The 13,854-nt window shown below is 43.4% G+C and overlaps 1 protein-coding gene across 1 annotated transcript in view; it reads left to right on the top strand.

Moving 5' to 3' along the window:
• SLC28A1 (solute carrier family 28 member 1) overlaps window positions 1-13,854 on the top strand; it is a 117,752-nt gene that overhangs the window by 77,137 nt on the left and 26,761 nt on the right. The window contains exons 10-12 of the mRNA XM_030190357.1: window positions 8,846-8,926; window positions 12,422-12,547; window positions 13,615-13,745. Coding sequence (XP_030046217.1) covers window positions 8,846-8,926; window positions 12,422-12,547; window positions 13,615-13,745 — 338 coding nt within the window. The remainder of the gene's footprint in view (window positions 1-8,845; window positions 8,927-12,421; window positions 12,548-13,614; window positions 13,746-13,854) is intronic.

The raw sequence follows: 13,854 nt of genomic DNA, 5'->3' as shown, positions 1-13,854 counted from the left end.
GAGTTAACTGGCTGGGAATGGTCGCTGACTGGCTAACTTGCTTGTTCATGGCTATCCAGTCATTTCAACAGTACTTAACCAGTCATCCTCACTGAAAATGATCAGTTAGCCCTGAACTTAAAGTTGGCTATATCGGGGTGTTTTGTGGGGGCGGAGTCCCGTTACGTCCCAATATTCACATGTAACTGGCCAGGTTTAACGGATAAATAAGACCACATTAATAACTATCTTTATCTGCCAACCCATGGCTGGTTACGTCCGAATATTAACTTAACCGGTCATGTGCTAGCCGGCTTTTTAAAAAAATGGAAATTCAATACTGAAGCTGTGCTGGCGGAGTACAAAAAACTGCTGTCTGCCGCCGGCTGAATATCAGGGAGATTTATGTTAATGTTTATGCATGTATTTACTATACCATCTTACCTAGTTAAGACCAGAGTGGTTTACAGTCTAAAATACATAACATAACACTTCATCTTTATAGCCCGCAATACCTCGCAGTTCAATATGGGCAACACACAAAGAAGCTGGACAACCTAGGAAGTACAATAACAAACATGAATAATAAATCAAAGCTAATACATGGGTCCTTTTACTAAGGTGCGCTATAAAATGGCCTGTGCTGTTGTAGGCATGAGTATTGGACACACGCAGGTTCATTTTCCAGCGCACCTGCAAAAAAGGCCTTTTTTTTTTGGCCGAAAATGGACGTTTGTCAAAATAAAAACTGGCATGCATCCATTTTGGGCCTGAGACCCTACCACCACCCATTGACTTAGCGGTAAGATCTCATGTGTTAACTGGGTGGTAATCATCAGCGCACATACACTGCTGATTACCACCCGGTTAGCACCATGTGGTAGAAAATAAAAAAATATTTGCTGCTGCGCATATCAGATGCACATAAAAAATGGAATTACCACCTGGGGCACGTAGTAGCCAGGTGGTAGTTCCAAATTGATGCATGTTGGACGCATGTAGGCGCCTACACACCTTAGTAAAAGGGCCCCACAATCACTTCCTTCCATAATTCTGAAACAAATATGTCTTAATCAGTTGTCTGAAATGTGCATAACTCGATGCCTGGACTATCAAAGAAGAAACGTCAAAGGAAAAGAACTCTGTCGGAATATAGAAGACAACTACTCCAAGAACACTTGCACACAACACACAGACACATCAACAGAAGAAGGAATTTATTTATTTTTATTTTACTTGTTGCATTTGTACCCCACATTTTCCCACCTATTTGCAAGTTCAATGTGGCTTACATAGTACCGTCAAAGGCGCTTGCCCAGTCGGTTGATAACAAATACAAGGTTGTATAGTGATCAAATGAAGTATATGTAGAGGATCAGAAGGGATGAAGATTGCGTGATGTACAGTACGATCATTAGTAATGTTATGTTCCTGGGTGAAGAGGTTTACGTTGGGTCGTTGGGGTAGTCCTTTTTGAAGAGGTTGGTTTTTAGTGATTTCCTGAAGTTCAGGTGATCATGGATTGTTTTCACCGCTTTTGGGAGGCCATTCCCTAGTTGTGCACTTATGTAGGAGAAGCCGGATGCGTGAGTTGTTTTGTATTTCAGTCCTTTGCAATTTGGGTAGTGAAGGTTTAGGTATGATCTTGATGATCCAACTCTGTTTCTTACTGGTAGATCTATAAGGTCTATCATGTATCCTGGAACTATGCCGTATATAATTTTGTGGACTAGAGTGCAGATTTTGAAGATGATCAGTTCTTTGAATGGGAACCATTGCAGCTTTTTTCGAAGGGGTTTGGCACTTTCAAATCATGTTTTGCTGAATATTAATCTGGCTGCTGTATTTTGGGCGGTCTGGAGTGTTTTTGTGAGTTGTTCTTTGCATCCCACTTAGATTCCGTTGCAATAGTCTGCATGACTTAGGACCATTGATTGTATTAGGTTTCGAAAGGTTTCTCTTGGGAAGAAAGGTTTTAGTCATTTGAGCTTCCACATTGAGTAGAACATTTTCTTTATTACAGAGTTTACTTGGCTCTCGAGGGTAAGGTTGCGGTCAAGTGTGAATAGATAACTTGCCCTGCAATATAACCAGAGAGAGGCTTTATATTGTTGCTCAGCACATTGGGGGTAACTCTGTAAGGAACTGCTTAGTGATAGATGCAAGAATGTGAGGAAATCTCACTCGTCTAGCCGTTTACACAAATGCGCACATCAATGAGCAGTTTCTGGCAAAGCAGTATAAGAATGCGCCTAGATGTGATGGCCCGAATTTTACGAGTGTGGGTTTACAAGGGCAAAGTTTGTGCAGAGCACGGTCTGAGTGCATAGTTAAGTGGTCATGTGTGATCTGGGCACAAGCATTTACTCCAGTTGGATGGCACCTTCTTTTCTTTATTGGATAGGCTTTAAATAGGCACTTTCCTAGCACCTTAGGTGCCCCATTACCCTCATTACAACCACTCAATGCTGAGATTCATTATTTAACTTATCTTTACCATTTGCGATGTTTATATTTCTAAGAAAGTAGCACAAAGGGAAAAAGGTGCCAATATATATTGGTTAATACAGCGGGGCTATACATAGGCAAAAAACTGTAGTATCCAGCACAATTTGCATATCTGTGAAGATGAGATCCAGTATTATATAGTAACTAAGTAAATGTAACTAGTTACTGTACTTAAGTAAAAGTTTGGTCACTTTTACTTGTGAAGTACAGGAAACATTTGTTACTTTTACTTTTACTGAAGGAATAATTTCACCAAGTTTTCCTACTTTTACTCAATTTCATCTGATGCTTGCAGTTAAAAGTAAAAAGTAAAAGCGGAAGCAAGATGCAAGTGATGATTCCTCAGTAAATCAAATGATACAGCAAAACCTGGAACAGGATTTTGCTATTGGAAACCTTGTCACGCAAACAGTAGATCATCTCACCAGCCTATGAAAATAGTAGAGTTGCCTATGTTGATTGAACTGGTTATAGGTTTTCAGCCAAACAGTGATGAGTTGGGTCACTTTGAATTGAAGATGAAGCTGAAGCTGGCTGCAATGGTGAACAGACATATGTTCTGCCACAACAGGCTGCTGGTCATCTTGTCGGGCCTTAAGAAGATTGAAGGGTTCACACACATTTGACATTCTTGCATCAGTTCTCAAAAATATTCAAACAGCTTGCCATCAGATGAAAAGTTGTTAGAACAACAACAGACAATGAATACAAGTTTGAGAAAGCTTTCTCTTTGACAGATGATCAATTTCCCTGCACTGTTCTGAACAGTGCTGTAAAATTAGCACCAGAGCAGCACAGGGAAATAATGCCCCTATGATCAAAACTAATAGCATGCAAACTTATGCATGATGTTAGCTTCGATTGTCAGGGTACTGCTGCGGGAAGATTATTGTGTGGGCATTAGCCCAAGGCACAGTCCTCCTGCAGAAGTTGTTTGACAGGTCCGGGCTGTCAAAAAAAAAAAAAGCCTGGATTTGTCAAACTAGTCCGATCTGTTAAACCCTGACACAAAGGGGATGGAGGTCTGGTGAACCTCCAGTCCCCCCTACCCCTCACACACACAAAAGTGCATCCTAGCTGCACTCTGCTTCCTGCCCACCCTGGGCAGAGCCACTGAGAAACATAGCTGGGCCTAGGGCAGAACCAGACCACTGTAAGCTACCCCTCCCACACTCGCACTGCCCCCCACTCACATTGCCGCTCGCGCCTGCCTACTCCCTTACCTTTCTGTCTTTGCCTTCAAGGGGGGGGGGGGGGGAGACAGGGCCCAGTGCCAGCAAGTTGCTTCCTGTGTGCCTTCTCCTACGGTCTGTCCTCTCCTGCTCTTGTCCATGCCAGGAGTCAAGACCCGGATGATTGCATTAATGCGATATCGTGCTAATGCAATCATCCGGGTCCTGGGTGGCATGCAAAAGCAGGGGAGGACAGATCTGGAAGCAGGCAGCAAGAAGAAGCTTGCCAGTGCTGGTCCTGGGCCCGGGCTCCCCCCCCTTGGAGACCAGGCTTGGGGAATTTTGCTCCCCTGCCCCCCTCTCGGCGGCCCTGGCACCAGGCAGGGCACCGCCATTTTGAGGTGGTGCTTGCAGAAGGAGGAGGAGGAGGAGGGGGTGCTTACTCCCTCCTCCTGCTTCCAGCTATTAAGGGGGATTTGGGGGGGGCACTAGACCACTGGGTTAGGGTAGGAAGGAGAATGCAGCTGGGGGGCTTCTCTATGTGTAGGGGTAGGGGCCTGGAGGTCCACTGGACCCCCAGACCACTTGTATCAGGGGTTGCTGGGTGCTGTTGGTGGGTCTGAGGTCCACCTGACCTCCAACCCCTTTGTATTGGGGGTAGAGGGGACCGTAAGCATTCATGCAGGACAGGGTCTCCTCATTCCTCCCCAATGCCCTGGCAAATCCTAATGCCAGCACTGAGCTGGCACAAGGTTAACCACTGGAGCAGCACCCTTGTTTCGCGTGCTTCCTGCTGAGTAGTGGGGAGGAATAGGTAATGCCCTTTTTAGCATGCCGACTCTGATCATTGGGCGGCAGCAAACATAGATGCTAGTACGACGCTAATGGTCTCTAGTGCCCGCGTTTGCTTTTGATCATCTGCCTATTTGTATTAGGACAACATGAGGATGATAATGATGAAAATGAAGATGCAAGTGATGAGTTAGATAGCATTACTAATGCAGACGATAATGACAGCCAGCAAAGAAAATTGCTCTGATTCCAGCACAAAACATCTATCTATTTGGATTTTGCTCAGCTCACACCTTTTTCAATAGTAGCTCAAGATGAGTTACATTCAAGTACACAGATTATTTTCCTCTCCCTGGAGGGCTCACGATCTGGTGGGTCCTTTTACCAGGTTGCGGGGAAAAAGGGCCCTGCACTATTTTCCCCATGTGCTAGGGCCCTTTTTACTGCAGCTTGATAAAAAAGACCCCAGACACATATGGCAAGAGAACTCTTTGAGGTGGCAATAAGGGCTCCTATACTAACCCGGCAGTAACTGGGCAGCACACCCATGCCCAATTACCAGGGCTGCCAAGAGACCGGGCCAGGCCCGGGACAAGGCCGCCCCCGGGGCCCCCCTCCAACCGCCACCAGGCTCTCTCTCCACCCCCGGGCCCTCTGCACTGACCTTAAGTGCCTCACAGAAGTTACGTCAGGTGAGGGCGGGACACGGAAGGAAGGAGTGGTCTGCCTTGCTGCGCTTTTGAAGGTGAGGCGCTTAAGTTCAATGCCAGGAAGCGACAGAGGGCGGGCGAGCCAGACTGCGGTGGCACCGGGCCCCCCTCCAGAGGCCTGGGCCCGGGGAATTTTTTCCCCCCTCTTGGCGGCCCTGTCAATTACCGCTGAGTTATGTCAGTGCAAACCATTTCTGGGGGTTTCTTTTTCTCCTGGAAATAGCTCACACTTGGGGCAGGACTACCATTGGCTGTAAAATGGCCCCTAAGTTTGTAACTGAAGCAATGGAGGGTTAAGTGATTTGCCCAAGATCACAAGGAGCAGCAGTTGGAATGGAACCAGCCACCTCAGGATGTCAAGACTGGCGCTCTACCCACTAGACCACTAGGCAAACCTGTAAAAGTGGGGGACTAGCTCAAAAACCTTTGCAAAATGATGCCACATTATTAAAACTTACACAAGATAGTTTTCAAAAATCATGCATTGCCTAAAAAGTTTTAGAGTTGACCACTTTTTTTATAAATTATAAAAATGTTTGTCTGACATTGTATGAATTCTACAAAATATTCAATGAAAAACATGCAATTTTCAAGTATATTCTGCGACTTTTTCTCAAAATCAGTCTAAAGGTTTAGTGATTCATTTGCATCCCACAAAAGTATTGGTTATTTGAAAGTACCTGTGAGGCATTAAGGGATAAAGTGAAGGTTTTGTAGTTATCATATTGCATGGGAAGAAATTGAGACATTAAGGTGAAAATAGAAGATGGACAACAGTTTGTGTTTACTATTAAAAAAAACTCAGTAAAAAGTGAAATTAGAAATATCGCCTGTACTATTTAACATCATGATGGTACCATTAGGGAAAACAACTGGCCACTGTGGGATTATACCCTTTCATTTATGCAGATGATGATATGATTTTCATCCCTTGTGGCAATAGTATTGGTGAGATTTTGTCTGAAATAAATAGGTTTAGATACATTATAATTATGAGCTACAACTTTCATACTGAAACTCAATAGAGACAAAACTAAATTTTCGGTTGTAAGCAGCCCTTTTAGGCCTATTACCACCAGCAGTTTTGTGACTGATGATGTTACTTATAAGGTTGAATCTAGTTTCAAAGTATTAGGGGTGTTATTAGATAATTACCTCACATTTGAACAGCAAGTCCAGGCAGTAGTTATGAAAATCTTTAAGGTGTCGTGGAAACGTAGATGGATTAGGACCTATTTTCAAGCACATTTTGTCTTATAGTTCAATTGCTGGTGATAGCCCACATCGACTACTGTAACATAGTCTATAAGTGGGATGCAAAGATGCACTATTAAGAAAACTTCAGATGGCTCAAAATACTGCAGCTCAATGAATTTTTAGATATGAGAGGGTGACCCCACTGCTTATGAAGCTGTACCGGCTGCCAATGGAGGCACACTCCATATTTAAACTCTGTTTTTTAGCTTTTCTTATTTTACATGGTATCCGGTGTTCTTCTATTGTTTTGTTGTTCTTTGCCATTGTTTTATACTCCTTAACGATACCTGGACTTTGTTTTAACGCCTCATAATGTAACCATAATTATGTTGTAACAGATTGTACTTCCATCACTACAATGTATTGTAAGCCACACTGAGCCCGCAAATGTGGGATACAAATGCAATAAAATAAATAGCCCCGAGCTACATGAAGAAATTGATCAATTTAATGTCTGCCCCGTCCCCCCAGAAACTCAGTGTTACATTCAGGAGAATTCATGATTTTACAGTATCCAATTTGCAGGAAAATAGTATAAAAGTCAATCTACTCTGCATAGTTTTCTTATGAATCTACCAAATGGTGGCATCTGTTACCTATGGAAATTAGGATCCAAGAAAACTATATCTTGTTTTGTAAGCAACTAAAAGCTGTTTTGTTTAAAAAGTTTATGTTAAATGAACAGTTGATTAAGAGGGGCATTTTCGATATGACATCTAAATCTTATTTTGGACATTTTGCTGAAAAAGTCCAAAAATCAAGTAGCGAACTTAACAATTTTTGAACAAGAAAAAAGAATTTTTGTTTCGAAATTGCCTATTTGCTAAATGTTTTGTGCTAAGTGCATCTATCTTTATGGACCATTTTGGGGGAAAAAACATCCAAGGGGAAAAATGCAAAAAACCAAGCCAGTGGGATTTAAGGGGGGTGGGAGGGGGGCAGCATTCTTAGTAGACTGGCCACACAGACATCTCAGCAGGGCAGTGGGGCACCCTAGGGGCCACTGCAGTGGACATCACATAAAAGGTCCCAGGTACACATCTCACCATTATTCCCTTATATCCAAAACCCACCACAAAACAACTGTACTCAACTGTATACTGCTACAATAGCCCTTACAGCATACCCTATATGTGGGTACATTAGGGTTTTGGTGGGTTTTGGAGGGCTCCCACTTTCCACCACAAGTGGAACAGTTAGAGTAGGATATGGGCCTGGGTTCCCTTCTCTGCAGTGCACTGCACCCACTGCTAGGCTACTTCAGAGACCTGCTTGCTGCTGTAATAGGAGTGGCCATAACCTCTGAAGTTGTCATTAGAGGCTGGAATGTACTGTTCCTTTCACATCTTTAGGGTGTGGGAGGGGGTCAGTGACCACTAGGAAAGTAAGAGGGAAATCATGCCTTACTACTACTACTATTTATCATTTCTATAGCGCTACTAGACATACGCAGCGCTGTACACTTGAACATGAAGAGACACTCCCTGCTCGACAGAGCTTACAATCTAATTAGGATAGACAAACAGGACAAATAAGAGATAAGGGAATTACTAAGGTGAGGATGATAAAATAAGGGTACTGAACAAGTGAATAAGGGTTAGGAGTTAAAAGCAGCAATCCTTAAAATGCCTTATTCCCTCCAGTGGTCATCTCATCATTTAGGGCACCTTTTTCTGACTTAGGTGTGATTGAAACAGGTCTAGGCCAAAACATCTAACTTTTAGCCCTGGACGTTTTTGCTTTGTTCCAATATGGTAGAAAAAGGTCCAAATTGTGGGAATGCCGAAATCCCGTCTGACACATACCCTTGTGATTTGGATACACTGCATGCAAACTGCATAGAAAAACACCTTAAAATTGGATTTCAAAAATAGTGATTTGGATGTTTTAGCAAAAAAAACCAAAAAACCCAAATGCTGCTTTGTGCTGCTTTTTGGGCGTTTTTCTGGTTCAAAAATGAGCCCCTAAGAGTTTACCCTCTTCAAGTACAATCCTCTGTTAGATTATTAAATGATGAATTTCTTGTAGTTTCTGGGGTGTATTATGTACCTTTTTATGTTTTTGGCTTTATCTATAGGTCCACACTGAAGTATTAGCTATTTTCTTCTGATATTTTTGACAATAATTGTAAGCCACATCGAACTTAAGAGGCTGAATGTAGGATTCAAGTGTGACAGTAAAGTAAAGTAAAGCAACATATTGAACTACTTTTGAGTTTGGAATCTCTTTATGGGGATATGTGGGAAAGGCCAGATCTCCAGCCTCTTCCCAAAACAGTTATTTATAGACTGGTTGGTGGTGCATTAGTTAGATTGTCAATTGTCTGCCCCTAGAGGTTGTCTACTAATGGGTTAAATAGGTAAAAGTTAAAAGGTGAGGGGCTTCATCCTGCCTTATTCAGTAAATAATATCCTCAATTTTCCCCAGATCTCTTGGCTGATGCAAGTCACAATGGGCACCACAGCTACTGAAACGCTCAGTGTGGCAGGGAACATATTCGTTGGACAGGTAATTGATCGCATACATCTGCTCTTCTGACAGCATCAGTTGAAAATGGAACAAAGGCCAGTTGATTTCTAGAATCCAGAGTGCTGAATAAAAGAAGAGTGCAGTGTTCCCATGTGTGCAGGCACTCTGACTAATATTGCACAATAAAATAAAACCTGATGAATCAGGTGCAACAAAACTGATCAGAGCTTTGGGGTTTGAATCAGAAGAAGTCCTGGGCTAGAAGTTTGAATATCTGTCCTTCTCTATCCCTTTCATTTCCTGTTCTTCAACTGTGTGTGACTCAAGCCAACTTCTGTGATAGTGAGAGGTTAGTGTACTCAAATCTGAAACCCCTGACCTCCCTACCTCATAGAAGGGTCCTTTTACCAAGCTGCAGCATAAAAGGCCCTGCGGTAGCGGCAGTGACCGTTTTTGCCACGCACTGAGGCCTTTTTTTTTTTTTACTGCAGTGGGTAAAAAGGCTGCAAAAATTCATGGCCATGTGGTAAGATTGCTCTTACCATGTGGACATGCAGGGGAGAGCACCCATTGAGATGGCGGTAAGGGTCCATTGCTAACCTGGCAGTCACCAGGTAGAACGCGGTGCTGCCCCATTACTGTTGGGTAACCACTATGCAAAAAAATTGAGCCATATTTTTCCCAGTGCAGGAAATGGTGCATGCTGGGGCTGGAACTACCGCCGGCACTCGTGTTGGGCTGGCAGTAGCTCTGAATTGGCACGTGGTAAGCCCATGTTGGGCTTAACACCGCTTTGTAAAAGGGCCCCAGAAACATCAGAAGGAGGCAGGTCTCTAGCGCTTTACCTAGGTGCAAAGTCCACAGATACTGGGGCTAAATATTTAGCTAGTGGTGGTCTGCAATTTTTTTGCCACTGCCGGCTTTATGCCCAGATATGTAATGCTGGGCCCAGTGGTGTAGCAAGGGCGGGGTGGTGGGGGTGGTCCGCCCCGGGTGCACGCTGCTGGTGCCCCGGAAAAGGTTACTTCCTATTCCGGGGCAGAGGGAGCAGGGAGCCAGTGGAGCCAACAGGCGCTGGCTGCTCTCTGCACCCTCCAGCAGCCAAGAATGCACTCGGGGGGGGGGGCTTGATGCGCCAGGGAGGGGAGTCATTGTGCTGGGGGGGGGGCTTGGTGCACCGGGGAGGGGGGTGTCATTGCGCCGGGGGGGGGGGTGTCATGCTGCACCCTGGGGGGACGGATGCCGCTGCACCCGGGGGTGGGGGTGCGCAGCAGCGATCTGCCCCGGGTGGCAGCCGGCCTAGGATTGCCACTGGCTGTGCCATGTCCAGGCACCAGCATTAAATCTCCAGGTGGGTAAGGATGGAGAGCACTTAACCAGTTAAGTGCTGATATTCAGTCTTAACCAGTTACATTACAGTAGAAAAAGATAGGACTGCTTTTTACACAGCATTCCAATAAACAAAACAAGATGCAACAGCAAATGACTGACTCATAAGTTTCAAAACAAAGGTGGAAGGAAAAATGTACCGAAAAGACACAGGCAAAAACTGAACTATCTAAAAAGTTTATTTCCAAAATTCACAAGCTGTAGTCCACAGAGCAGTGAAGGGATAAACCAAGTGACCCAACACGAGCTGTATTTCAGCTTAAAGCCTTCCTCAGGGGTTGCTGAAGATAGATCAAAATGCTTCACAACTTGTGAGTAAATGCGAACCAAATAAATTCGAAAGCTCCAAATAGAAAGAAAGCACATACATAGCGTCACGAGCTATCCACTAGACTTAAGCTAGTTTGGAGCTTTCTAATTTATTAGGTTCGCATTTACCTACAAGCTGTGAAGCATTTTGATCTATCAGCAACCCCTGAGGAAAGCTTTACGCCAAAACCGGCCTGTGTAGGGTCACTTGCTTTATCCTTTCACTGCTTTGTGGACTACTGCTTGTGAATTTTGGAAATAAACCTTTTAGTTACTTCAGTTTTTGCCTGTGTCTTTTTGGTTCATTTTTCCTTCCACCTTTGTTTTAGTCCTTTTGAATTTTTTATGGAAGTTGTATGGACCCCATGTTTTGCTTGTACTGGCTCATAAGTTTAACATACAAGTTGCAGATTGATATCTAAATAAGCATTTGAAATGTGCGTATTGGGGCTGTCCAGGCAATACTGCGTCTAGGTAAGTGAAACCAATGTTTCAGCCATCATGCTGTGACTTTCTTCAGACAAGTGTGAAGACTACAAGGCTGTCTTTTGATGTAGTGAATCCTCAGACCTTTGGCTGAGGTTTGAGGTGGGCAGTTTCATTGGATCAGTTTTCATTCTGGAAGCGAGAAGAAGCAAAATTGCTCCAGTGAAATCACCCATTTCAAATTCCAACCAATCAGGTTTGAGGACCCACTATATACAGACAACCACACAGACTTCACACCACTTTGAAGAATGCCACAGCACAATGACTGAAACATCAGTTTCACTTACTTGGATACAGTACAACCACAATGCCTATGACACCAGCCATGGAAGCCTAAGAGAACGTTTTAAAAAGCTGTCAATTGTAAAAGAGGCAGAATCCAATTGGTTATATAGACAGTAAATTTATTCAAGGAAAGAAAAACTGAAGGGATCATTTAACAACAGTTAGCATGCAATAATAGTGTTAGTACCCATTATCCCAGGGATTCTAAATATTGCGCTGAGATTTCCACATGGGAATCGAAGCATATTCAATAACAATGCACATAAGCTAATTGGTTAACAAGCTAATCAGTGTTGATAATTGGATGTTAATACCAATTATCAGCGCTAATTGGCATTAATTAGAATTTATGTGCAGAATTGTCTAAGCGTATTCTGCAACGTAATATGTGTAAATTCTAAGTTGTGTAGTTGAAAACTGGGCATGGCCACGGGCATAGAATGGGTGGGTCATGGGCATTTCTAAAATCTATGCATGTTGTTATAGAATACACCTGATCTGCGCATAATTTAGGTGTCAGAATTTACACCAACTTTTACTTGGCACAAGTTCCCGTGACTAAATTTACTCATGTGGAGCAGCGCTCTGCATATTCTATATACTGCACAGAAATTTAGGCTTATTCTATAAAGTTTGCCTAAATTAAGGCGTTCTTTATAAACTTTATAGAATACGCTTAGGAGAATTTCAGTTTGGTGCCGATTTTTTAGACGTGATATATAGAGTCTAGTCCTATCTGCATAAAATGGGTCTTCCAGCAAATAAAATGTCATAACAACATCAGTACATGCTAACCATTATTACATGACTCGCTCAGAAGAAACAGCGAATATAAATTATAAATTGTAAAAAGAATGGAGCTCAACAGAGGATACAGTATATGAATTGAAAAAAATCAATGTAATAAAATCTAAATATAACCCCTAACTCCTCTTAGAAAAAGGAAGCGCTAAGGGTTACTGAGGATGGCCAGATTTATCTGCTGTCATGTTTCTATTTGAAGTCCTGAGAACTTTCTCTATATCTTTGCTGTGGATTTATGTTTCATTCCCGTCTAATCAGACTGAGGCCCCACTACTGATCCGTCCCTACTTAGCAGACATGACCAAATCGGAGGTCCATGCTGTGATGACCGGGGGCTTTGCAACAATAGCGGGCAGCGTGCTGGGAGCTTACATTTCCTTTGGGGTAAGGCAAACACCTTAAAAGAACTACAGCTTTGCTAACCAAAATACCCTGTTATGTTAGAGAATATCGGCAAATCACGGGAACATGTCTGGACATTGAAGTAAGAGGCAGGAGTAGACTTTGCACTGTTGTTTCTTCATGTTACTGTAGTGTAGGTCCACTGAATCATTTGCATGAGTGATCAGTGCACACTGTATTACTGCAAATCGCCTTGAGGTCTTTTTACTAAGCTGTGGTAAAAAGGGCCCTGCTGTAGCAGTGGGGGCTGTTTTTGCCATGCGCTGAGGCCCTTTTTACTACAGCGAGTAAAAAGGACAAAAAAGTCATGACCATGCAGTAAGATTGCTCTTACTGCGTGGCCATGCGGGTGGCACTTAATGCCACCCATTCAGGTGGCGGTAAGGGCTCCCGTGCTAACCTGGAGGTAACCAAGTAGCGCACGGCACTGAACAATTACCTCCGGGTAACTCCCTGCGGAAATATTTTTTCAGTATTTCCACTAGCACTGGAAATCTGGGGGTGGAACTACCACCAGTGCCTACGTTGGGCCACAGTAGCTCCAGATTGGCACGCGGTAAACACACAGTGGGCTTACTGCTGCTTAGAAAAAGGGCCCCCTACTTTCTACACACTTTGAGAAAATGGTGTTCCTACCAATGCTTTAAACACTTCGGGCTTGATATTCAGAAGCTCCCGGATTCTATATATGGTGCCCATATATTAGCTTAACAGTGGCTTGTGGACAAGCGAGGCATCCAGCACTATCAAACTAAAATCAGATTGCAGTTTATGTTAAAAAAAAAAGCTGATTTTATAGCACTCGTAAAGCTCCTTTCCTGCTTCTTATAAAGAGGAAGAGATGGGGGAGGAGCTGGGGAAGCCACTATCACAATAAGAAATCAGAACTGTACAGGGTAGTTGCTGTAGTCCTGTAATCACCTGGAAGTGAGATCTGTAGATGATAAGATCTGGGTATCTAATGATGGAGGTTTATTCATAGTATGGTGTCAGTACCTGGAGTATGTGGAAAATCTGCATTTTGTAAGGTATGAGCACCTGTGTTTCAGATCGACGCCTCCTCACTGATAGCAGCCTCGGTGATGGCTGCTCCATGTGCCCTTGCCCTGTCCAAGCTCGTCTATCCAGAAGTTGAAGAATCCAAGTTTAAGAGTGATGAAGGAGTTAAAATAGAGAAAGGGTATGTGGTAATTGACTAGCCTTGCTCCATCTCATCTTTCAGGTCTCATTTTTCCAGCTCATTAAAAAAAAAAAAAAAAAACGTTTAAATGCTTCTAGACTACTTTGGA

This window comes from Microcaecilia unicolor, chromosome 1, assembly GCF_901765095.1.
Source record: "Microcaecilia unicolor chromosome 1, aMicUni1.1, whole genome shotgun sequence".
NCBI classification, from domain to species: Eukaryota; Metazoa; Chordata; class Amphibia; order Gymnophiona; family Siphonopidae; genus Microcaecilia; species Microcaecilia unicolor.
This window is presented reverse-complemented; position numbering and strand designations above follow the sequence as displayed.